Below are 27,534 nucleotides of genomic sequence, written 5' to 3'. Positions count from 1 at the left end.
CTAATGATTCTGCTGGTCAACATTTTACTGCAAAACGCGGTATCGTAGTATGAGGTACCACCTGATAGTCCGGCATTTTCGGCAATCCGGCACCGGGTGGTCCCGATCGTGCCGGACTATCGGACTTCTATTATATTTTAGATTTTTCATTAAAAATCCTGTGTCTTGGTAAGTTGAACCTTAAAAAAGGGTACCGGTATGCAAACTATTCTACATTAACATTTTAGAAATGCACCAACATTAGATAGTTAATGAAATTAAATTTAATTAGATTTGGGACTTAAAACAGAATTAGTATTGGGAATTAGATCAGGAGATAAAATTCAATCGTTATAACCTGAAAAACTCAGAATTGAACTAGGCCATTTGCAAACATTGAGATAAAAGTTGGGCGAAATTTATTCAGAGCATTGGCCAAGTTCTACAAAAGGTGTAATATACAGTTTTCAACACATTGTATATGTTTTGCAGAACAGTTAAATTGTCGAGGTAAAGTCATGTCTAATCGGTATTGTCAATTTGCTACAGAAGATATTTGTTCTTTTCTGGGTTTCATCATGAAGCAGTGAAATTCTATCACTTTATCTGTGTCATCAGCTGGAAACCATTGGCTTAGTGGAGTTCTCCTCCTCAAATTTAAATTGCTTCAACAATAAATCATATTGCCCAGCTTCGGCTTGCCTTAAAGTCTAAATATATCTCTTGTTTCTTCAAAATCTTATTGCTTTGAATTGTAGCATTTCATGCATCACTGTGTGACCACTGATACTTCTTTCAACAATCCACTTTAACACTTTTTCATTGACTTTCTTTCCCGTGTTCCACAAAAAGATTTACAGTCCTTCACAAAATTTAGTTGGTCCTTCTGATTACGCCTGTACTGAATCATGTAGTCTATAAATCAAATTCACGAGATGCCGCTCATATGCCATTTTTCCATGCAAGCTCTACAGCACTTAATTTAGAAGCAGCCTTAAAACTTGTTCTGCAGTCATCGGTATTCATCTAAGGTACGCATCTAAGATAAAGACTGGACATGAGAAGAAAGATATGGTACGATATTACACAGATTAATATAGGAAAAAACTGTTGTTACAATGGGTAGGTTTCTCGCTATATACTCACTGTAGCAGACTTCTACTGTGTATGTAAACAGAATCTGTACTTTCACATCCTTGTCATGAGAGACAAGATGTGAATTCCTCTGCACTCTATGATTATTGCAGCCAAACATAGTACAGTAGAACCTCGATTATACGTTCCCGGAAACTACGTTTTCCCGTATTATTCTTTCAAATTACATGGTCCTGCAAACATCCTAATTAAATCACGTTGTAAAAATCCCGCATTATCCGTTCCTCGAAGAAATGATTTCCTGGATCAACCGTCCAGAAATTTCAGTTCCATCAACGCTAAATCCTCGATCACGCGTTTTCCAAGAAATTGTATCTTAGAAAAGGACGGCTACGGCACGGATCTTGATGTTGACATCCCGTCATTGTGGTAATTTGAAGAAGTACTCTACTGGAAAAGCGATCGGCGGTGAACTTGCATAAGGGATCATCTTAGCATTGCATTCAGGTAGTATTGTTTAAAGAATCCTCGGAAATCATAAAGCAGAGAGTGCCCTCGACAATTGGAAGGAGACAGAGTGGATTTCGGCAGCTCTATTTGAAGTCGGAACGAATTTCGTCAAATGTTCGTACTTGCAAAACGTCTACATTATGTCCAGGGTTAGATGTTAATTTTTTTTACTTTTTTCGAGTGTGTCACCGAGCAGGTTTCCGGCATTTCCCTCAGGCCACTGTATAGTCACTGAGCTTTCAGGCAGGAATTGAAACTGCTCCTTCTTAAGTAACACAAATTTAGTATTTTAATATCATCGTATACAATTATGTTATCGAGACCAGGACAGATGTTGCACCTTATATACGTACAAAAAGCCATGAGAGGTTTTGGGATTGCCTATTACTGTTTTGGTCCTAATATAAGACTGGGAATTTCACGTTTTTGTGTTAAAATGTTATAAAAGCCGCAGTTGTTTTATTTGCGCACGTTACATTTAAAAACTTTGTATCTCGCACTTGTACCAACTTGTACAGCAAGATTGCAAGTAATCAGCTTCATTTTCCGTATCAAAATCTAATCACAGAGAGTTACAATAATTAAAAAGTATAAAAGTATAAAAAGTATCAAAAAGGTGGAAGATTTTTAATTATTGTAACTCTTTGTACAGTGAGAGCGCTTTCCAGCTGAGTTCAAGGTCGCGAATAATCGTAATTTCGGAAGTGTTAATGATATTTTTTCTCTTTCCAATTTGATTGTGATTAGTGACGGGCAGAACTAAATATAATGCATTCGAGAACTTGAGGATTGTTACTTTCGGAACCATATTCTCGCGTTCAACATAACCTTTAAAAGTCTATGTAGCCTAGGCCTAATTTACGCGGTACAAGATTTCCATAAACTGACTAGGAACAGTATACCGGTGACCAAATTACAATGGAAGATTTAAAAAAAAAAAAAAAGGATTTTGCCATCATGTTGGACGCTTTTGTATCTAATGTGCTTTATTTTATTAGATTAGAGAATGAAAAACTACTTGTGGTCGATTGTTGTTTGGCTTCGCGTTACGGGTATTACTAATAGATTTTTGGAAGAGTTTGGCTAATCAAAGTTGCTGAACTGAAAGAAGTTTTCAAAGGAATATGACAAAGTTTTCAGAGGAAACTGACGAAGATTCCTCTGTAAAACTGAATGTAAAGTTTCGAGATTTTAAAGTCGCGTACCGGTAATTAACGTTTGAAGCCAGCCCCGCGGTCTAACTTGCCTGCCTCTCACCCAGAGGGCCAGAATTCAATTACTGGCCAGGTCAGACATTTTTACCTGGATATGAGTGAGGGCCAGGTTCACTACGATTACCTTTCATTGAGGAGCTATTTAATGGCGATATGGCGGCTCCGGTCTAGAGAGCCAGGAATAACAGCTGAGAGGATTCGTCACACTGACCATGCGTCACCTCGTATCTACAGGCCTTCGGGCCGTCGCTTGATAGGCGGAAGGCCCATTGGGGCTGTAGTTTGGGTTGGTTTGGTTTAGGGGCGTTTGTAAGATTACTGCTATAGACATTTAATTTTTTGTGATGTTTAGCCAAATTGTTGATGGTTCATTCGTTCCCGGATTTTCTGTTTTCCCGTGTTGTACGATTTTTTCCCGTGGTCCCTCGAAAAACAGAGAATCGAGGTTCCACTGTACTTTTGTTGGGAGGAGGTATAAATGAATCACAATTACTGATTTTAACTCTCTCCAAATACATGAATAATAACAAAAACTTCACCAAATAATGCACATGCTCTTATGACAGGGCAAGTTTCTCCTGGTCCTATTGCTAGATAGTTCTCATATCACTGTTCTTCAGTATCTCACAGACTGTTCTGTATTTAACTGTATTGTATTTGATAACAATACCCTGTATATAGGCGAAACTGCTACTGTATTTTTCTTCCCGGTTTCATTGTTTACATAGTCTAGATGGAAAGCCCTACTCGACAGCGGCTTTTCACTAGCTGAGCCTTGCTGCCGCAGTAGCAGCAGCCAGACCTCAGCATGCTGCCCTCATAGCCACTGCTCCAAACTTTAACGTTTGAAAATGGCCCTAAATATCATTTTGGTTCATAACCTTTTCAGTTTCTGGGAAGCACACCATCTCAACCAGCTACCTATGCAACCTAAACAACATCCCATTTTCAAATGAGTTGAATGTTCCTTGTTAGTACAGTTTCAATATCATAATTCCAATGTAGGTGGTCTTTTATTGGAAATTATAAATTTTACGGGTGACACATTCTTGGTTGCCAGCATTTCACCCCCATGTGTCAATTTGGGCTCATCAGTTGGTAACTAGCACATCTACCAAGACTCATGGCTAGTGCATATAGAGGCGGCCACTGCGTAGGCTACTTAGAGCCACAGGCAGTGCCAGTGCACTATAAGTGACTTAGTCTGTTTTACAAAAATGTATGCCTGCCAGGCCATTGTAGTTTGACTATCACACCACCATTATTTTTTGCCCAGTTTCATCTTGACACAATTATAGCATTTAAAATAAATCTCTTCTGCTAGTCCTTTTCCAGTATCTTTCTGTATCAAACTTCATGAAACTTTTGCTCTGGAGACACTATCGTAGACCTTTTCTAAATATATCTTCTTCTTCTTCTTCTTCTTCCTCCATCACCCGGATCATTGACCTCCATCCATTTCTCATAGGAAACAGATGAATAACAGACCGTATAAAAATGGTCACATGGATATATGTATAGATTTTTTTTTTGATGGATTGAGTTGTTCAAAAACGTGGAACATTCAATTTATAGGTGGAAGATTTTACTACTACTGCATGGTTGTTGGAGGAGTACTGCATAAGTAATCCCCTGGCCTAAAAACTGAAAAAAAAATAAAAATACTGTGATGCTGTGCAATTGCTCAGCAATCATTGAGTGCTGTAACCTTGGAGGAGCCAGGTTGATTCATACGGGACAGGACGTAAGTAACCAGATGTTGCGTACACAAGTTCGCAATACATAAGTGTTTCATTTGTATCACAGCATTTTTTTCTATTTTTAGACCAGGGGATTACTTATGCACTACTCCATCAACAACCATGAAGTCCTAGTCAAATGTTCCACCTATAAATTGAATGTTCCACGTTTTTGAAGAAATCAGTCCATCAACATTAATTATGCTTAACATACGGACAAACTCCTAAAGATTTTTATTACAATGTTGCACTCACATTTGATCGCTGTCCTCGCTATCTAAAGATAAAAATTTCATGATGTTCCGTATTGAACTGTATCACAATTAAATTGAAATAACAAATAACGTAGTTCAACCTATTCGATACAAGTAAATAAGAAATGTAGTGTTACATTCCTATTTAATTATTAGTAGAAGCAGTACCGGTTTCGACCCCAATCTGGGTCATCATCAGCCGAATAAAATGCAAAAACAATGCATAGGTAAATAAGAAATTAAAGAATGAGTCTTTCACAAAAACAGTTGAAGAAGCAATATAAGATAATGGGGATTGGCACTGCGCGATTTTAAATCGTAAAATCTAGAAGAAGTAGAAGGTCAGTTAATTATATGAAGTAAGGCGCAATCTTCTGAATAGTAGCACAACACACCCAAAAGTTCAGCATTGTGTCTCAAAATGTTTACGAGAAGAGGTGAACAGTTAAGTGAGCCAGCCTGCATATACTATCAGGCGCGAAGTCACAACACAATTTAATAAATATGAAATCCCAAAATTGTGCAGAAGTCGAAGACGAGTCGCTTGATTGAAGCAAATTGCTAGCACCTGAAGATCAGCGCAACATACTCAAAGTCTGGCACTGTGCTTTCAAATGCCGACGGAACTCGGTGAATGGCTTAATGATCCAGTCTGTAGTTGTTTTGGTTGCAAAAATGTGTATATATATATATATATATATATATAATACAATTTAATATAATTGAAATATGTAACTAGGATCTTGTATATTCCTTAGAACAATCGACGTAAAAAACAATTGTGAAGAGAAAAATGGTAAAAAGCGCAATACCGGAAACAAATGAAAAACGTATATGCACAGTGCGCTACTTCTTGAAGGTAAGAATTCAGGTCGTAATTGAGGTAGTCCAAGGTAGCGCAAGGCATGAGTTTAAATTTGAGTGTAAAGACCCAAAATGCAGGTGGCACTATAGTATACTAATGTACTAGTATACAGTTCAATTCGGAAAGTAGGGTGTTTTTTTTATCATTATTGGGTTTTTCTATTCAACTTCTTTTTTGCTGCACCCGCCTTGTTTCGTTGGACTCTTTTCTTTTTTTAGGTTTTGGAGTTTTGTTTAGCAGATTCCAGTTGTGTGACAAGTAAGCTATCTGTCCAGCCCTTTCAGTTGTAAGTTGACTTCTTTTCTTACAGTGAATCCAGCTGAATGTGCTAAATGTTCTTTCAATAGCAGCAGATGTTACTGGAGCGCCCAAAATACTTGCAGCAACATAAACTTTTTTTTTTTTTTGCTAGGGGCTTTACGTCGCGCCGACACAGTTAGGTCTTATGGCGACGATGGAATAGGAAAGGCCTAGGAGTTGGAAGGAAGCGGCCGTGGCCTTAATTAAGGTACAGCCCCAGCATTTGCCTGGTGTGAAAATGGGAAACCACGGAAAACCATTTTCAGGGCTGCCGATAGTGGGATACGAACCTACTATCTCCCGGATGCAAGCTCACAGCCGCACGCCTCTACGCGCACGGCCAACTCGCCCGGTGCAACATAAACTAATACACATGTTCCTTACAAGCCCCTCCACCATCACATAGGGCTAATTGCTTTCTCTTTTTCAGTATCTTTTAATCCTTCCCAAACAAAAGGCCGCTGCCACAGCCCCTCTTTGTCTCTGTAGTCTGCATTGTTTTGCCGAAATTCAACTACTTTTGTTCCCATGCTACTGCCGACTTCACAGACAAATTCAATAGCATCAAGCAGCTCAACAGGTTTCAGATTGCAACCTTGAGATGAAGGGTTCAGTAAGTCGGCAGCCAGATGGATTTGGCCGACACTAAATTTCACACGTTTCTCCAGTTTGGCTAGCAACGATGAACATATCAGGTGTGATAAAGGTGAAGTTAGGAATGAACTCGATGGATGAAGCTGTACGCTTAAACCGGCTTCGGTGGTGGGGTCTGTGCGGCGAATGGAGGAGGATAAGGTTACCTAGGAGAATAATTGACTCAGTTATGGAGGGTAAGAGAAGTAGAGGGAAACCAAGACGATGATGGTTAGACTCATTTTCTAACGATTTAAAGATCGAAGGTATAGAAGTAAATGAGGCCACAGCACTAGTTGCAAATAGAGGATTGTGGCAACATTCAGAAAATTCACAGAGGCTTGCAGACTGAATGCTGAAAGGCATAATGGTCTGTAATGATGATGTATGTATGTAGTGAGTGGTTTCATGACCTTTTTCTTATCCATAGCTAGGCTATCATAAGACAGATACCGTATATACCGCGCTCCTAGATACCGTATATACCGCGCTCCTGAACTTCTCACGATTATCCTATTAGTCCGTAAGTAGGCTGTCACGCGACATATAATGACTTCACTTCTTTTTACCACTCAACACAATAAATTGAAGGTGAAGTGGTGTACCATTCATACAAAAATACAAACTGCTAGTTGACAGTTGGCACGTTTATTCACCGGCAAGTCTGTTTGAACCAATGCTGAGTACTCCTGAAGTTTCATGTTCAAGATGGGGGCCGAAGGTGCTTAATCCCTTATGGCAAGTATAACCTCGCGAGAAATTAATGCTTGAACAAAGTGACCAGAAAACAGTGTTTAATTACCCACTGGTCAGAAACCTAAGGCTTCAACTAACATTTCATTATACAATTGCTTTAGGAACAACGTGATCTGCTATAATATGTAGGTAGTGTAGCTACTTCTATGAGCCGAAGGACAAAAGAGTGTTGTATCTATTTTTCCGAGTTTTTCACATCTTTTAATAGTCTCTTGTTACTTTAACAGGCTCCAGTAGAGAATTATTGGTATTTGTTCTCTCGACTTTTTCACACTTTCTGTTGCTCTCCTTTATCTCCTGAAACACTACACACACACACACACACACACACACACACACACACACACACACACAGTGTAAAATGTACTACTGTGTAAAGTGATACCATCTCCCTGTTGGATAGTTTTAAATGGGTTATTCGATAGTACATTTTCCCGCTTAACACGATTTTTTCATCGTCCCCTGCAGAAATGTACTAACGAGGTTTCGCTGTATTTCCTGCATCGCCTGCCTTCATTCGACTGCACTCCATTACTTTTGTTTTGGCGTTATTTCATCTTGTACTCCTTACCCAAGACTTCGTCTATACCATTCAACAACTTCTTGAGATCTTCTGCACACTCAGATAAAATAAAAATATAATCGGCAAATCTCTAGGTTTTGATTTCCTCTCCTTGGATTGTGATTCCCTTTCCATATTCCTTTTTGATTTCCTTTCTTGCTTGTTCTGTGTAAGCATTGAAAAGGAGGGGGGGACAAACTACAGCCTTGCCTCACTTCTTTCTGGATTGCTGCTTCTTTTTGAAAGCCCTTGATTCTTATCACTGCAGACTGATGTTTATACAGATTGTAGATAATGCTTCGTTCTCGGTATCTGATCCCAGTCACCTTAAGAATCTTAAATAGCTTGGTCCAATCAACATTATCAAATGCCTTTCATAGATCTACAAACGCCATGTACATTGGCTTGTACTTCTTAATTCGATCCTCTAAGATCAGACGTAAAGTCAGGATTGCTTCACGTGTTCCTACATTCCTTCTGAAGCCAAATTGATCTTCTCCCAATGCAGCTTCAACTTTTCTTCCCATTCTTCTGTAAATAATGCGTGTTAAAATTTTGCAGGCATGAGATGCTAAACTAATGGTGTGGTAATGTTCACAGCACCGGCTTTCTTGGGAATAGGTATAACAACATTCTACCTAAAATCGGATGGCACTTCTCCTGTCTCATACATCTTACACAGTAAATGGAATAACCTTACCACGCTGGTTTCTCCTAAGGCAGTCAGTAATTCAGAGGAAATGTCATCAATTCCAGGTGCCTTGTTCCTATTTAGGTCTCTCACAGCCCTGTCAAACTCTGACCTCAAAATTGGGTCTCTTATTTCATGAGCATGTAGTCTCAGTTAATTTAAACTCCTCATTTCCCTAGTATGCCTCTTCAGTGACACCTAGGCTATCTATGACAGCTGTTGGTGGAGCTGTAGGGGATCAAACCAGCCTTTGGGCTGAATACCCAACACATACATACAAGGTTCTTTTAAGTCATTAGTCTAATATAATTTCATGTGGCTATTTCTAGCCGAGTGCAGCCCTTGTAAGGCAGACCCTCCGATGAGGGTGGGCGGCATCTGCCATGTGTAGGTAACTGCGTGTTATTGTGGTGGAGGATAGTGTTGTGTGTGGTGTATGAGTTTCAGGGATGTTGGGGACAGCACAAACACCCAGCCCCCGGGCCGTGGGAATTAACCAATGAAGGTTAAAATCCCCGACCCGGACAGGAATCGAACCCGGGACCTTCTGAACCGAAGGCCAGTATGCTGACCATTCAGCCAACGAGTCGGACAAGTCATTAGTAGTTAGAGTATGTATAAGCAGTAGCAGTAAAGTAGATAGAATTTTCTAAGCATTCACTGCTATGTTCTCTGTGCTGTAAATGAATCTGATCAATTTTAATTCCATTGAAAGATGTGGTTTGACGGATTTAAAATTTGCAACACACACATTGCTCACCTGGAAGAAATATTGACTGTGTGTTGACATATACGAGTGTCGAGTCATAAGTCATGGCAACTTTTTTTTTTTTTTTCTCGCGAACAGGAGACAACACGGAAAATCTAAGATATGCATTTGGAAATATAGGGCATGTACTTATGCATAGTGCCTGAAGACAAATTCTGACTTCAGGAAATTCTCGTAGGAAAGTGACAGAACATGGACCATTGGTAAACATTGTTTTATTATGGTATAGACAGCAAATACATAAGACCACGTCCAAAGGACAGGTCTCCGCAGGTTACAAACCTTTGAAATAATCACCCAAGGTTTCCACTGTGCGTTGCCAGTGGTGGGGGAGGCGCTGAATACCATTTGCTGCATGTGTATCACTAACGTGTGACACCTCTCTCGGAAATGCTGTTACGATGTCCTCTTTGTTAGCAAACCGTTGTCCACGTAATGGCTTCTTGACTTTGGGGATTAGATCATAGTCACATGGGGTCAGATCAGGCGAATAAGGCGGGCGTGGAAGAACCTCCCATCCGCACCCCATTGTAAGCGATGCCGAACGATGGCTGCTGTGTGAGCTGTCATGTTATCATGTAGGATTATGGAGTCCAGCGCTTGTCCTCATGTAAACACTGATCGATCACCATTATCCGTACATCTTTGTCCATGGACACTGGACGGCCTGGGCAAGGCAAATCAGCAGTTGATACTCTACCCGTTTGAACATCTCCATCCACCTCGCCACTGTTCTATAAGGCATGGCATGCACACCTAATGCTTCCCGCAGCTCTACATGACATTGGCGTGCATTTCTGCCGGGGTGAACTGCTATTTTAATATACGATCTTGCTCCTGCTTGTTGACTTCCATTTTGTGACGCTCTCACTCACACACTAAACTTGGGGGCATGCTTAGACCCACACTGTTGTTTACATACACCATCTAGTGGCATCATACGCAAGTACATACCGTATGTATCCAAATGCATATCTTAGATTTTCTGTGTTCTCTCCTGTTCGTGAGAAAAAAAATAGTTGCCATGACTTATTACTCGATCTACGTATAATGATAATGAAACCATAAAATTGATTTCAGTATTAACATAATAACATCCTGTTGGAAGAGTAGCTCCTTGTTTTCATATACAGAACCAATTGGTAGAGCTGCTACGCTTAGTAGGGAAAATATCTTGATTAATAAATTTCATGATGTTCCGTATTGATATCTATAGTATGTCATAGAAAGAAAGAGATCCACCTTATCAATACAAAATTTAATATTGTTATTTAAAACAGGACCGGTTTCGACTTATTACAAGTCATCTTCAGCTGTCATTTACATTCACATTAGAATACATGTTCAAACAGGTGTATCTTACAAATAAACATGTCGTGTTTGATAGACATTAGATAGTATGTCTAGAAGTGAAATTCTGCTTCTTATATCTAAGTTTAAAGGATCAAAAATATTAAAAAGATATCTATCTTTAACACATTAAAAAATTACAACACATGATAAAATTTGTTATTTACACCTGACCTTGAATATAGCATTATCGTTCAAGTTTTACTAACAATAGTTCTTAAAAGGACTTTTTATATTGCATTGTTTTTAGTCGACTAAAAATGCTTAAATGTAGCCGCATGTGCTTATACAGATATTTCTTATTAGGCTTAGACTTCGTCAAAATGAGTAATGTGAATTCAAAGTTGAAATTACAATAACAAAGTGAAGTGCGTTTGAATTAATATTGAATGACCTCTTCAAATATATACTGTGTAAAATACATTAAAATCAACATAAAACATTGGTACATTTCAATATAAGTTAAAAAGTAAGAGGCAGTCCTGCAAATTTGTAAAACTTCATATGAAGTACTGTTCTTCATGTGTACATGCCAAGTTCAAATGGGGCACTATTGGCCACTATTTGCTGAAAGTCCAATCACTATAAATTTATATTGTCTGGTTGAATATACAGATTGAAGATGAATGTGCTGCTGGGGCCACCCAAGCTGCCAAGCGATACACTTCCCAATCATCTCACGACAATAGTTAGCAAGTATCATAGACCGAAAAAGAACCACCTACAACAACAGCTTTTATAACCCCAGCAGCACATTCATCTTCAATCTGTATATTCAACCAGACAATATAAATTTATAGTGATTGGACTTTCAGCAAATAGTGGCCAATAGTGCCCCATTTGAACTTGGCATGTACACATGAAGAACAGTACTTCATATGAAGTTTTATAAATTTGCAGGACTGCCTCTTACTTTTTAACTTATATTGAAATGTACCAATGTTTTATGTTGATTTTAATGTATTTTACACAGTATATATTTGAAGAGGTCATTCAATATTAATTCAAACGCACTTCACTTTGTTATTGTAATTTCAACTTTGAATTCACATTACTCATTTTGACGAAGTCTAAGCCTAATAAGAAATATCTGTATAAGCACATGCGGCTACATTTAAGCATTTTTAGTCGACTAAAAACAATGCAATATAAAAAGTCCTTTTAAGAACTATTGTTAGTAAAACTTGAACGATAATGCTATATTCAAGGTCAGGTGTAAATAACAAATTTTATCATGTGTTGTAATTTTTTAATGTGTTAAAGATAGATATCTTTTTAATATTTTTGATCCTTTAAACTTAGATATAAGAAGCAGAATTTCACTTCTAGACATACTATCTAATGTCTATCAAACACGACATGTTTATTTGTAAGATACACCTGTTTGAACATGTATTCTAATGTGAATGTAAATGACAGCTGAAGATGACTTGTAATAAGTCGAAACCGGTCCTGTTTTAAATAACAATATTAAATTTTGTATTGATAAGGTGGATCTCTTTCTTTCTATGACATAGTAGGGAAAAGAAAATTAAAACCTAACATTTGTAAATTTCATTATGACCCTCTATTGTATCTTGGAATTGAAGAAATATAATTCTCATTTAATGCCAGTTATTTGTTAAATAAATTAGTGCTAAAGGACAGAATATCCATGGTTTAAAAAATAAAGCACTATTAAATTGGGGTAATTTTATGTTGCAGAACCTGTGCTGAATTTCCTGTTGTTCTGCCTGCAGCAACCTAATTTGGCTTCAGCAGCTGCTGCGGCATTGCAGAGCATATGCAGTGCTTGCCGCGACCATATGGCCGTCCATTTCAATGGTTTGGTTCAAATCATTCAATCCCTAGACACTTTTAGCATCTCCAATGAGGCAGCAATAGGTCTTCTTAAAGGTAAGTACAGTATTATTTATTTTATTTATTTTATGCCTTTGTATGTGGCGAAGTTACTGCCCACGGCCCTCTCTTACACTTAACTACAACATACAGTACATAGTCACATAACTTGGAAAAATAACATTTAACAGTCTCTAGGAACTACCTAAATTAATAGAGTAATATTATAACAGATTATAATTGTTATTTTTAATGATTAATATTATGTAGCCTATCTGCATCACCTAACAATAACTCTAAATCGTACTTTCACTCACACACACTAACATTCATACAAGCTGATCATATATTTAAGAGGAAATCTCGACAAGACCGTTTAAATGAGACTATTGAAGTACTATTACGTATACTGACAGGGAGTGTGTTCCTTAGCCTTGCCCCAGACTCAAGGAAAGAGTGGCTGTATACGGTTGAGTGATTAACCGGTATCATAGGGGTAGAAGTTGATCTGGTATTATGTCCATGGATAGATGAGAGGAAGTTAAAATTTGAGAATAGGTATTCAGGTGTAGATTTGTTCAGAAGTTGAAAAATTAGTGTCGCAGTATGTAAATTTCTTAGTTGATCGATTTTCAGCCAGAATAGCTTCTCATAATAAGGGGAAATGTGTGTCCTAAAGTTCAAAGAAAATATAAATCGTTTGCCCTTTGAGGTTTCATAGTTTGTTCTGCAGTTGCATCGGTTAATACGACATCACAGTAATAAATTATTGCAAAAATGAGAGTTTGAATAAGTTTTATTTTCATGCTGCGTGGAAGAATGGATTGTTTCATTTTTAGGGGGTGAAGAGATGCATATACCTTTATTCAGACACTTGTTATTTGGTCATTCCAGTTTAACCTCTTAACATACCAATTATTTACAAAATTGTGATCTTTTTTTACCTAATATTTTTATTGTTAAAATGGGCTATTTATTGAAAACTAATGACAGTGGTAACAATAAAAATACATTTTTCGAACTTAACAATGAAATATAAGCCACCGAAAAGTTCCTGCTTTAAAATCCCGAGTACCGTATTTCACGGCATAATCGTCGCACTTTTTATACCAAAATTTTCGAAAAAAATTGTAGGGTGCGACCATTATACGATGAATATTTAATACCAGTATTTGTATTACTCAAAAAATGTATTTATAACTAAATTGTATTTGATACAAATTTAAGATGCACGTAATACTCACGTTTATACATCAAAATAATTAAAATAGTCTAAAACAAAATTCATAATTTTTCGCAACAATTCGGTGAACGATTTTCCAACCTGAAAATAAAAATGAACGTATTAAGTTAATTTGTCATTAATTTGAGTATTAAAGTTAAAATATTACACTTGCAAAAAATTATCGCTTTGTTGTGAAATGCGGACTTACCGGTACGCAATTTATTCCAAATCTTAGGTGTCGCTATCGCAGGTTTCGCTATCTGATGCGCCGTCCTCGCCTCTGTTAATGCCAGTATCAGATTCTTCGTCTCCCTGCCACACTGCGTCATCTTCGGAACCATCTAGTGCATTCGAAATCGCAGTCCTTTTGAAGCTCTTGGAGACTAGTTCAGGTGGTATAAGATCCCAACTCTTCTTCACCCACGAGCATAACAAGTCCAAGGGTGGACGCCTGATATTTCCGGCGGGCGTCAATTGCTGATCGCCGCTCATCATCCACTCATTGTAAAATCGACGTAAGTGGTCTTTAAAGGGTTTATTAACACATACGTCTAGTGGCTGCAAAGCAGATGTTAGGCCACCAGGAATGACTATCTGTCGTGTCTTATTTGTAGTGAGAATTTGCTTCACTTCGTTCACGAGATGACCTCGGAAACTATCTAAAACAAGCAGAGCTGGTTGTTTTAGTAGTGCACCAGGTCTTCTATTCCACACAGTTTTAACCCAGTCCAGCATGAGTTCTACGTCCATCCAACCCTTTGGTTGCACTCGTACATGAATTCCACGGGGAAACTGTATATTCTTAGGCATCGTTTTCCTCTTGAAAATGATGTAAGGCGGCAACTTTCTCCCGTCAGCTGTAATGGCTAGCATTGCCGTGCATCGCAACTTCTCACTACCGCTGGTTTTCATTAATACACTCCGTGATCCTTTTAGCGCAATAGTGCTGTTGCGAGGCATATCAAAAAAGATTGGAGTCTGATCGGCATTACCGATTTGAGAAAGCAAGTACGAAGTTTCCTTGCGCAAACGTATGACAAATCGGTGAAAATTTACAATCTTGTCCGTGTAATCAGCAGGCAACTTTTGGCTTAGTGTTGTTCTCCTTCGCACTGACAGATTGTGTCGTCGCATGAACCCCTTAATCCACCCACGAGTCGCCTTAAACTGAGTTACCGGTATGTTGTGTTTGCGCGCTACCTCCTGTCCCTTAATTTGTAACATTTCATATGATACACTGCAGCCATTGTTACGTATTTCACTGACGTACCTAAACACTTCTTCGTCAATTATAGGAAACTTCCCTGTTTTAGGACCTCTAAACGCGTGTCTAGAAGGGTTTGTGCTTTTTAGCTTGTTTTTTACTTTCCGCCAGTCATGCACCAACTTTTCACTCACAGAAAATTTTCTTTCTGCAGCTCTGTTCCCGTGCTGTTCAGCGAAGGCAATTACGCTTAGCTTGAAGCCCGCAGAATAGTTTCTATATTTACCCATAATCGCTTATAAATGCTTCACACGTTAATGTTTTGCGATATAAATGACTTTCCGTAATTGTTCACTATTAAAACAAATTATTTCTGCAAACACCCAAAACACAAATTAAAAACTTGAATTCTCACGCACACATGTCTACAGTAAGCACGTAAATCTGAAACAAATAAATGCATCTGTGATCTGTCCATTCCAGAGCAGCCAATACTGTTAGGCAGCAAGGAAGCATGCAACAATTTATCAGTTTAGCTCATTGGTTGCGACACACTACTGCGCTTGCGCAAAGCTTGCAAACCGGAGCTACTGTATAGTTGACTGTATTCCGAGACGTCAGTAACAAACATTAATTTTTTTCAATTTCTTTTAAACATACGGTAATTAGGTTAATATTTCTTCCCAGTTATTGATGATTTTACATTACAAGACTGACGAGTTTATAAAATAAAACTTTAATAGCATTGGCTAATAATTATCTTGACTGCTTGGATAAAAGTTTTCATCCCATGCCCGGACACGTATGACGTAGTAGTAGGTAAGATAAGAGTCTAGCGATGACAACTGAGACATCGTAAATAATTCGGCTGAATAATTCCGTGGAAATCTGCGTTATCGTCTTGGATTTCACTTCGTGCGCAATAACACAGGAGCCGGCCCCATGGTGTAGGGGTAGCGTGCTTGCCTCTTACACGGAGGCCTCGGGTTCAATTCACGGCCGGGTCAGGGAATTTTACCTGTATCTGAGGGCTGGTTCGAGGTCCATTCAACCTACCTAGCCAGTATTTCCTGGCGACGTTGCCGATAAGCGATAACTTACAGCCTTACGTATTTCAAATGGGAACTCATAATATGTAGGTGGTGAATAAATAGTACACTGTCTCGCGACCACGTTGTCAAACTGCCGATAGCCTACCGGTAAGCATAATATGTAGGTGGTGAATAAATAGTACACTGTCTCGCGACCACGTTGTCAAACTGCCGATAGTCTACCGGTAAGCCATGCGTCGTACATATACCGGTATTATTTATTTATACGTTGTGCAACATGTCGCAAACGTGACTGTGTTGCCAAATTGCCCGTAAACCATACACGTATTTAAACTGCGCATTCATGTGCAACTTACGTTGCAGTTCCATTTACCTTTTAACCAGATTAGTGAACAAAATTTGGACGTGCGACGATTATGTAATTAAAGGTTTAAAGTCCGATTTTTGTATTGAAAATAAAGGATGCGACGATTACGCGGTGGCGACGATTATGCCGTGAAATACGGTATACTCGTGATATTTTTTACGGGTTCTAAAATAAATAACACAGCACTAAACAGATGGCAAGTAATACAACATGACACTCAATACTGTTCAAATGTTTGTGGCTGTGTGAAATGCCCTAAAACAAGGATCAACACACAATGCTTCATCGCTGGAAAGCCGCGAAAACGAACTGCTTGAGTCACCGACATCCACTACGGTTGAGTCAGAGACATCTGTTGGCAAAAATAGGACCCTAAAGTAATAATTTCATAAACATCTGGCGGAAATATTGAGAAATAACAAGAAACGAGTATATTCGGGCTTTTAAATTAGGTACCGACCAATGAGCGACATTCCCGAGTATACTCGGGATTTTATTTTATATAAATATATAAAACCCCAAGTATACTCGGGCTTTCATGTTAAGAGGTTAATGTGTCATTCATGACAATGCCTAAGTTTTTTACAGATTTCTGAAAAGGTATAGCTTCATCACAGAGCATGAGATTAGGCTGTTGTGTGATGTTTAGCATATTTAAAAGCCTAGATTGTCCTATTATGATTGCTTGCGTTTTCTTCGGGTTAATTAATAGACAGTTCTCTTTAGCGTGCAAGCTAATTGAATTTAAAGTCAAGTTCATATGGTGGATTGCTTCGTCAATGTCGGGGACTTTATTTTTTTTTTGCTAGTTGCTTTACGTCGCACCAACACAGATAGGTCTTATGGCGACGATGCAACAGGGAAGGGCTAGGAGTGCGAAGGAAGCGGCCGTGGCCTTAATTAGGGTACAGCCCCAGCATTTGCCTGGTGTGAAAATGGGAAACCACGGAAAACCATTTTCAAGGCTGCCGACAGTGGGGTTCGAACCTACTATCTCCCGAATACTGGATACTGGCCGCGCTTAAGCGACTGCAGCTATCGAACTCGGTCAGGGACTTTAAAGTGTGAGTATATCTGAAGATTGTCAACGTAAAGGTGATAGTTCCAGTCATTCAGATGAGAAGAAATGTCATTAATATAGATTAAGAATAAAAGAGGTCCAACAATGGACCCTTGTGGAACGCCAGATAGCTTAGTCCTCCATTCTGTAGTCTTCATGTTTGATACAACTCGCTGTCGTCTATTTTTGAGGTATAAGTCCAAGAGCTGAATAGCAGAATGAGCCATGTGAAGTTTGTGTACCTTAGCTAACAACATGTCTATATTTACAGTGTCAAACGCACTGCTGAAGTCTAGAAGGATAAGTATAGTCAGTTTTCGTTCGTCCATAGCCCTTCTAATGTCATCCGTGATTTTGATTAGTGTTGTAGCAATACTGTGTCCTTTCTTAAAACCAGACTATAAGGGATCAAGTACAGAATGTTTTTCCAAGTATTTAACTATTTGTTTATACATTATCTTCTCCAGAACATTAAATAGTGCTGTGAGGATGCAGACAGATCGGTAGTCAGATGTATTGCTTGCAGGAGAGTTTTTTGGGACAGGTGCAATGAGTGCATCTTTCCATTTAATTGGGATATTTCCTAAAGTGAGGCAGGTATTAAGTAAATGCGTAATAATGGGCAATATTATGTCAATTATGTAAAGCACGAATGAAATGGGAATTTCATCAGCTCCTGTTGCATGAGATTTAATTGAAATAACTTCCCTTCTTACTTCATGCTCTGTAACGGTATCAAGTTCAAATAAAGGACGGACTGGGGATTGTTGCCTTAATATATTGTCAATGGTGTTTTGTACTGTCGTTGTGTCAGGAGTGGGGCGTTCTGTGGAGAAATATGTGACCGAAGTTGTCGCCATGTGGAACCAGTGTTGATGTTTTTGTTTAAATACTGGAAATAATTAAATTTCTTATTACGAATTACAGGCTTAATTCGGTTTCGAAGAACACGGTACTGCTCATGTACGTCAGCTAGTTGAGTCTGCTTATAGCGTCGGTGTAGTGCATCTCATTCTTTCATCATAGTCTTAACATCAGTAGTCAGCCAAGTGCAGGGTGGACGTGTTACTCTCACATTACACTTTGGGGCGTGTTTGTTGTACAGTTCATGTAAATGGGAATTAAATATTTCCACTTTCTCGTCAATAGTCACTCTTCATCATTATGTCATGCCAGGGGCAGAGTTGTACATCTTGTCTCAGTTGTATTAAATTCATCCGAAAGTCTCTAAACGTTACATATTTCGGTCGGTACTTAGGCACGCGAAGAGAGTATGCTAAGTATATGAGGTCGTGTTTAGATATGTCGGGAGCAGATACTTGACCCTGGTGAAGAATTTTTTGGGGTTATTTGTTATTACTAGGTCTATGAATGTATCAGCAGAAATAGCGGAAGTATGGGCGTGGTGGAAGGGTTTAAGGGGCAATGTAGTCATGTCAGAGGATTTTAAAATATTTTGTAGTCGTAAGGCGTCGTCGTTCTGGGTTAATAAATTTGTGTTAAAGTCTCCAAAAAGTATCACGTGCTCGTATGATGGTAGCAGTCTCAGTAAGCTGTCTTCTAAGTCACGGAAGTCTCGAACTGCATCAGGAGACCTATATGCTACACCTATAAGTAGTCTTACAGAATTGACAAGCACCTCGACAAATATATATTCAGGGGGCGTTTTTATAGCAGGAGTAGACGTGTGAACACCTCTACTCTTGAGTATTGATTTACAATATAGGGCAACCCCACCACCTCATCTATTCGTCCGATTGTGCCTGTGAATATCATAGCCCGATATGTCAACCATACTTGAGGGGATCGAAATATGGAGCCAACTCTCGCTTACAGCAGCTATATGAATTGGACTGTCTTCAAATATCGTCTTCCCACTGTCGGCAGCCCTGAAGATGGTTTTCCGTGGTTTCCCATTTTCACACCAGGCAAATGCTGGGGCTGTACCTTAATTAAGGCCACGGCCGCTTTCTTCCCACTCCTAGCCCTTTCCTGTCCCATCGTCGCCATAAGACCTATCTGTGTCAGTGCGACGTAAAGCAACTAGCAAAAAAGTATATATATATATATATATCGTCTTCAGTTCGTCGAGGTGAGCAACGATGGATTGGCTGTTAACATGCTCACACAACAGGGCGCGATTAAGTGACATCAGTTCCTTCTTGAAAATGGTGTGGGTAGAATAGGAGGGAGAAAGTGCTGAGGAACGGTCAGTGGCAAGCCATGTCCTTCCAGACGTATGTTCCGGTGAAAGGGTTGTGAAGGGAGAATGGGGGGGGGGTCTGTCCTACAGAGGAGTGCTGAGGGGTGAGGGAGGGAGCAAGGAGGCGGACTTTCAATAGCACTTCTCAACTCAAGCATGCTAAAGGAATGTAAAACATACGGCTTACCTTAATTTCCTCATACATACAATGACCAGCTGATTCACACAAACACACACATTCACAAGTATATACTAAATTACAAATAAATTAACTATATAGAATGTGTATATGTTGCTTTCACCATATTACCTGATTACATACATATACATATCCCACGTCATTCCATCTTAAGCGATGGGTCGGCAAACGAGGCTTCTCCACCAGTTGCGGTCCCTGAAGTTCTCTCCTTCTTCAATGCTTTCCAAAGCATGTCCTCTCTGTTGAATGTCAATCTTCACCATGTCCTTGTATCTGAGTCTTGGTCGCCCTCTCGGTCTTTTGTCTTTAAGTTTTAGATCGTAAATTTTTTTTTGTAATCTGTTATCACACATGCGTTGCATATGTCCATACCATCTCAGTCGCTGCACTGTTATTTTGTCCTGCAGTCTTACAACTTGAGCCTGCTTGCAGATTTCTTCATTACGGACTCTGTCCTTCCGTGTTTTGCCGATCATGCTACGGACAAATTTCATTTCTGCTGCCTGAATTCTACTAACATCTTTGTTTCTCATGGTCCATGTTTCGCAACCATAGGTCAGGATTGGTACGTAATAAGTTTCATATATGACTCTCTTACATTTTGTTGGTATTTTCTTGTTCCATATTATACCTTTAACTATTTTGTAAAAGTTGCTACCTGCCTGAATTCTGTGGGAAATTTCCTTATCTATAGAACCAGTATCCGAGATAACACTTCCAAGATATTTGAATTGATGGTTCATCTGTAGCTGTTTCCCCTCCATTTCAATGTGTCCCCATTGGTTGCCCGTATCTCTTCATGATCATAAACTCACTTTTCTCTTGGCTGAAGATGAGTCCATATTTTTTAGCAGATTCTGCCCAGGAGTTTATTTGTCCTTGAAGATCTTCTTTAGAGTCTCCCCACAAGCATTATATAATCCGCGAACAATATAACTTTCATTTTCTTACCTCCAATGGTTTGGTGAACTTTTCTCTGAATCTCGTTCATCACAGTGATGAAAAGAAGAGGAGACAGAACACCACCCTGTCTTAACCCAGATTTTATATCAAAGGTTTCAGTCATTCCTACAGGTGTTTTGACTTTACTTCGAGTATCTTCATACAAATTCTTGATCCGGTGTATTATGTCATCCTGTATTCCAATTTTCTTCGGTGCTTCCCACACCTTCTCTCTATTCACTGCATCAAATGCTTTCTTGATATCCAGAAAGGCTAACCACAAATCTTGGTTGTGTTCATAGTATTTTTCCATTAACTGACGGACTGTAAAGATTAAATCAGTTGTTGATCTCCCCTTCCTGAATCCATACTGTTCTTCAAAGAGGTTCTCTTCAATAAGGGGTCTGATTTTATGCTCTATAATTCTTTCATAAAGTTTACCAACTTGAGATGTTAAAGTGATGCCTCTATAGTTGGAACATTTCTTTCTGTCTCCTTTCTTGAAGATTGGAATTATGATGCCTGTTTTGCCTGATTAATGATTGTAATTCTGCGAGTGAGTTCACTTGGAATTTCTTGCCGGATACGTGAATGATTATCCTTCCATCTTGGCTGTATGTGTTACGTAGTCCAAAAGTGTCTCGTGCCTTGTTCAAAACATCCTTTCTCAGCCTAGTAAGGGATTCAGTTATAAGTTGTTTGGAGCCTTTCAGCTGTCGCTTAGCACGCCAAATTTGATCCCGCTGGTGGTAGCGGAGGAATTTTATTATGATAGGCCGATTACCCTCAGTCACTACGTCTGCAGTCGATCTACGTTTCCATCCCAGTTGATGACAGTGATCAGTGCAGTCCATGGACAGTTCGATTTTCAGTTTATCATGGAAAGTTTCAGTAACCTTTCCATGGATGTCCTCATTAGGCGTCTCACTCATTCCATGCAGAAGGAGACAATTACGCCTACTGTACTGCTCTGCTTCGTCGCTCCGAGCCTCCTGAATTTCTAGTCGTTTCTCAATATCAGAGACATTGTCTTTCAAAACAGAGAGTTCAGCACAGATAGAATTTTGAAATGTTCGGAAGTCCGCTTGAAGCACAGTCAGAACATCGCTGGGGTTGGTAACACTGCCGGTGGGAGCAGACATGGCTTCCTCCAGGCGGGCTTGGAATTGAGCCATTTGCTTTTCGAAGCCTGTAATTCTTTCCTTCTCTTCTTTGAGGGTCATAGTTCCACACATGATGCGTTCGTATCCTAAACTTTCAAATTACACTCACTCGCGATTACGACTTGCTGGTTGTCTCGCGATTTAGACGGGTGAATTACAGAGCACACTTACAAGCATCTAGCTCTCAGCACCATTTCTTGTACAAGTATCTATTGTTTCTTAGCAAATTATAATCCTCCCTTTATTCTACTGTTTATTATAAACTTAAGTTGTGTTATTATGTGTTATTAAAACAAACTCTCTCCCTCTCACATTCATTTGAACCTTGTAAACAGTGAACTTTTTTTTTTTTTTTTTTTTTTTTTTTACAAGTTGCTTTTCGTTGCACCAACACAGATAGGTCTTATGGTGACGATGGGACAGGAAGAGGCTAGGAGTGGGAAGGAAACGGCCGTGGCCTTAATTAAGGTACAGCCCCAGCATTTCCCTGGTGTGAAAATGGGAAATCACAGAAAACCATCTTCAGGGCTGCCGACAGTGGGGTTTATACCCACTATCTCCCGAATACTGGATACTGACCGCACTTTAGCGACTGCAGCTATCAAGCTCGGTAAACACCCTTTTAACTGACCAACTTATTATATTGTAAACTATAAACAAACACCGTGGCACTGCAGTCCTAATGGGCCTTGGCCTATCAAGTAACCGCTGCACAGTCCGAAGGCATGCAGATTATGAGGTGACGTGGTCGGCACAACAAATCCTCTCGGCCGTTATTTCTGGCAATCTAGACCAGGGACACTGTGTCAGCTTCAGGTAACTCCTCATTTGTTTATCATGTAGGCCAAATGGACTTCGAACCAGTCCTCAGATCCAGCTATAAATCGAACCCGGGACCTCTGCTAAGGTGCAAGTTCACTTCCCCCTAGACTACAGGGTCAATATATTAAAATATAATACTGTAAATTCCTGGATTGGCCATGTATTTGATTATAGTCTGTTTAACCAGCCATTTTGTTACCTGACCAGGGATCCACTCCCGAGCAGACTGGTTAGGAGGGCATCAGCTGTATTCATTTCTCACCAACACTGAATTCATAGTTGAGAAAATTTCATATCTCTGAATTGTGTTGAAGCTCCATCAGCATTTGAAAGTGTATTCAACTTCAAGTGTTCCTAGGAATTGAAGGATGCCTCATGAATGTTGACATGAAATTATTTTTGAAGCCAGAGAAACTCGTCAAAAATTAGAAACTTTAAATTTCAATTTTTGAAAGTATATCAGTAGTTTACCAACCTAAAAGGTCTCCATTGCAGATAAAAGTCTTCATTTACAGAAGTAAACCATGAGGGCATTTTATTTTGTCAGAGATGTAATGCAAAAGTCCTTTATATTTTTATAGGCCTTAAGAAGGGTAAAAGTACTTTTTAAGAGAAAGATTTAGTTAATTTTATTTGGGAAAGGAGGATAATATAATAGAAATGGATTTGAAGGTTAGGTCATCTGAAAGTGGTCATTATCTCTTGTGGAGGAATAGAAATTTTTATACAAAGCAAGTGGCCACATGGTTTGAGTCACATAGCTGTCAGCTTGTATTCAGCAGATGGTTGATTTGAATCCCACTGTCGGCATCCCTGAAGATGGATTTTCGAGGTTTACAATTTTCACACCAGGCAAATGCTGGGGCTATACCTTAATTCAGGCTACGGTCGCATCTTTCCCACTCTTAGCCCTTCCCTATCCCATCATCGCCATCCGACCTATCTGTGTCAGTGTGAAGTAAAGCAGATTGTGTAAAAGAAAAGATATATAAAAAAGAAGAAAAGAAATGTTCATTGCCCTCAGGGCTTAAACTTAAATTCTTCCAACTTCATGCAGATTTACTAACCAATTCTGTTAGGGTAATTGATGTATAATAGAAGTACGCGCAGCACATGACGTCTGTGAAGGCATATCGTAAGTAAGGATCTGATCACTGTAAATCATCCTGGATGATGTCTGGCTCCATGGCTAAATGGTTAGCGTGCTGGCCTTTGGCCACAGGAGTCCCGGGTTCGATTCCCGGCAGGGTCAGGAATTTTAACCTTAATTGGTTAATTTCGCTGGCACGGGGGCTGGGAGTATGTGTCGTCTTCATCATCATTTCATCCTCATCACAATGCGCAGGTCGCCTACGGGTGTCAAATCAAAAGACCTACATCTGGCAAGCCGAACTTGTCCTCGGACACTTCCGGCACTAAAAGCCATACACTATTTCATCTTGGATGATGAACCAGCTCTAAAATTAAGAACATTAGATATGGTTATAGGAAGGCAGACCCTGCAGCCTGATGGAAATAACACCTTTGAAGAAGAATCTAAGAGAGTCCAAAACAAAAGAGCTGTGAATGAAACCACCTTGAGACTCAAACCCAAATATCAGCTGCTCTCATTACGGATCCATTTGCTGATTGTACTGGATCAAGGAAATAGTAAACTTTGATAAAATAATTTTTTGAAAGCTAGTTGCTTCCAGATGGTACCATTATCTGCTGATGAAATGGGCTTGGAAGTACCGTGTTTCTCTGAATCTAAGGTGACCCTGAATGCAATACGGCCCCCACTTCCTCCTTCAAAAAGAAAAGAAAAAGGTTTAAAAAGTGCTTTGTGAAATCATACGAATGCCTTTCTTGTACAGTACACATTTTTAGACTATCTTTGTCTTCACACCAACACTGAACATTAGCTTTAGTTATGCAATATTTTACTGCGACTGCACAATAATTTTTTATTTCTGAGAGTTTAATAATTAATCAAAATCGGCATCATTATATCGAAGTGAATCTGTTAAAAATTTGCCTGCAGTACCTGTTCTGTGTCTACAATATGATGATCCATCATGAAAATATTCCTGCTGTCTATAAAACTTACTTTTAATAAGCGTCATGTACAACTGGCTGCCGCGAGACACGTTTCGCTTGCCGGCTTCAGTCAACTTCAGTGGCTAGCGAAGTATAATGAAGACATGAGCGTTGAAGATGAATTACTTTATTGTGCGGTGATATGGCCATTCCGCCCTTGTGTTTTTTACGCACGTACCTCACAATTTCATCTTCGAATTCCTTAAAGCATCCTTGTTGTGGGCCACTGAATCCATTTTTTGTACATTATGCATTTTTAAGTCAGCGTCGAACATTGGCTTTAGTTATACCGTATTTTCTTGTGGCTGCACAATTATTATTCATTTCTGCATAACAACGAGAACCCGTAAAAATTTGCTGGCAATACCTGTTCCACGTGTCTTTACAATATGACGATCCATCACAAAAAATATTTGTGCTCTCTGTAAAACTGTTAATTTAAGTGTCAGGTACAGTAGACGCCTTATAACACTGACACTGAGTAGCCATGGCCTTTCTAAGAATTTAAAGGCTCACATGTTTTGATACCATTCTGCATATTTGAGAAAATTTTTTTTGTAGAGGCTAATAAGGGACTTTAAAAAAATCTAGTCAGGGCATTGTCGGTCGCCCGTGCTGTGAGTCTTTTTCTCACCAAGTAGAATTTCATTCACTCTTCACAATTTCCCGAGAACCAGTGACGTTACATAGAGGCACTGTACAACCGGTTGCTGTAGCTAGCGTTGAAGCCTATAGACCTAATAGGCATGGCTGTTGAAGATAGAGTGTAATGCGCGCACGGGGGATGAAGGGAAGCAGAATGGTTACTGTGGTAGCTGCCAGTGGTGTTTATTACCGTTAGATCGCGGATGTAAGATGGCCTTTGATTTTTCACATAAGAGTCTGAGAATAAAGCATGGTCTTGAATTCAGAGAAATACGGTAGTTGGAAGCATGGTTCACTTCACCAGACCCATCAACACAACCCCTATATTTTTGGAATTAAAGGGATACGAGTATCTTCGGGCTTATCAAAGATGGAGAACAGTGGAGGAAGAGGACAAACAAAGAGAGATGCAGTGAAATGAGTGGTTACAGGATCAAAAACATTCTGAAAAGCCCATGATCCAGTAGATTAGTCCTGTGATGAGGGTACTGGTAAAGGCAATACGCAGAGCTATTGGAGAGAATACTGCAAAGAACTGGATGCGTTGATTGAGCAAGGCTTCGATGGTGGGATGGGCAGAAAAGATATCTAAATCAATTGGGTGTCACAGTAAATCGGAAGAGGGTAGCATTAAATCAGCAGAGATGGAGGCAATGTGTCGTCTTCAAGGGAAGTGGTTACTGGATGAGGAGGAGGATGATTGCATTCTTTTATGAACAAAATTACTTTGTGTATTGATTTTAATTCAAGTTGTCATATTGACTGCCAGTCCCATGGTGAAGGGGAAGCGTTCTTATTTCTTGTCTAGAAGCACTGGCGTCTGGTTTGTCCAAGAATTTTGATTGTGGTCTGAGAGTAAGAGCGAGGTTCACTATGTCTTTTGAGGTCAATTAAATAGCTTTCTGGTATTATAATGAGGGATGGCGAACCCAAGTAGTACGACGACCACTTCAGTATGACTAGAAGGAAGTTGAAACCTTAACCCTGTAACATTCCAATATCTATTGGTTATATGGCAAGCCTGGAGCCCTCATAGATTGTGCCATAGGCTGTAATTTGTTTAGTCCTTTTGACAGGTAGTATAGCTCAGTTGGTTTCAGGCTTTCCTCCTGTGCTCGAGATTGCAAAACTATGCAGTCTTGCCAGTTTTTCAGGTGCTGGGCTAAGTGGCTCAGACAGTTGAGGCGCTGATCTTCTGGCCCTAACTTGGCATTGAGGCATTATTAAGCAAAAAACTCTAATTATGTGATATAATTTGGACAATCAACAGTACGCGACATATATTTAAATTGTGTCTCTTATCGGCACTAGTAATCTTTTGTGAATTATTGCATTCTGCTATTGGACCTTGTATTCGCGACCTAGTGACTGTATACGGAGCTGTGATATTACCATGATTATATGAGACTGGAATTCAACCCTTTTTGAAGAATTGGATGATTAAACCTTGTATCTGGTGGACTCTGATAATTTGTGCATGAGCGGTCAGAACAGTTAGCCTATTGGTCATCTACTCTGTCTATATGTAACGAATGTGACTTTTCGACACATAGTTATTCTGTGTGTTATTACCTCTAAGGGTATGATCGTATTGTGGATGGCTACACGGACTCTTACGCCATCTATGAGAGTACACAGCTACTACAGTGTGTGCTTTGGCGGTGCCCGCCAGGGCGAGTACCGAGACTAGACTGTGTCACTTCTGGCGGCGGATTATGTAGTGTGCCTGCCTGCGCTTGAATCTGTTTGAAAGTGGACGTTAACTGGAGCAATGGAGTTCATTGCCGCTGCCAATACAATGAATTCACCGTCGGGTATAGGGTGACGGCCTAGAACTATCCCAACAGGGAACAAGTTTTTTTTTTAAATCTTATCTGTTTTAGTGTAGTTGTAATGATGTGAATATGTAAATTTTATTTCTTACTGGTGCGTTGTAGTGATAGTTCAGAACACGGTTGCCTTACCTAGGCACATATGGATTAATGTAAGTACGCCTTTATCATTTCCTTGTGCTCAT

The 27,534-nt window shown here is 39.4% G+C and overlaps 1 protein-coding gene across 2 annotated transcripts in view; it reads left to right on the top strand.

Moving 5' to 3' along the window:
* Positions 1-27,534, top strand: part of Tnpo-SR (transportin 3) — a 239,055-nt gene that overhangs the window by 94,385 nt on the left and 117,136 nt on the right. For both annotated transcript variants that reach the window (XM_067153792.2, XM_067153791.2), the window contains one exon: positions 12,422-12,613. In XM_067153792.2, the coding sequence (XP_067009893.2) occupies positions 12,422-12,613 (192 nt within the window). The remainder of the gene's footprint in view (positions 1-12,421; positions 12,614-27,534) is intronic.

The sequence above is a fragment of the Anabrus simplex genome, chromosome 9 (assembly GCF_040414725.1).
Source record: "Anabrus simplex isolate iqAnaSimp1 chromosome 9, ASM4041472v1, whole genome shotgun sequence".
NCBI lineage: Eukaryota > Metazoa > Arthropoda > Insecta > Orthoptera > Tettigoniidae > Anabrus > Anabrus simplex.
The sequence above is the reverse complement of the archived record's forward strand: the minus strand, read 5'-3'. Positions and strand labels throughout refer to the sequence as shown.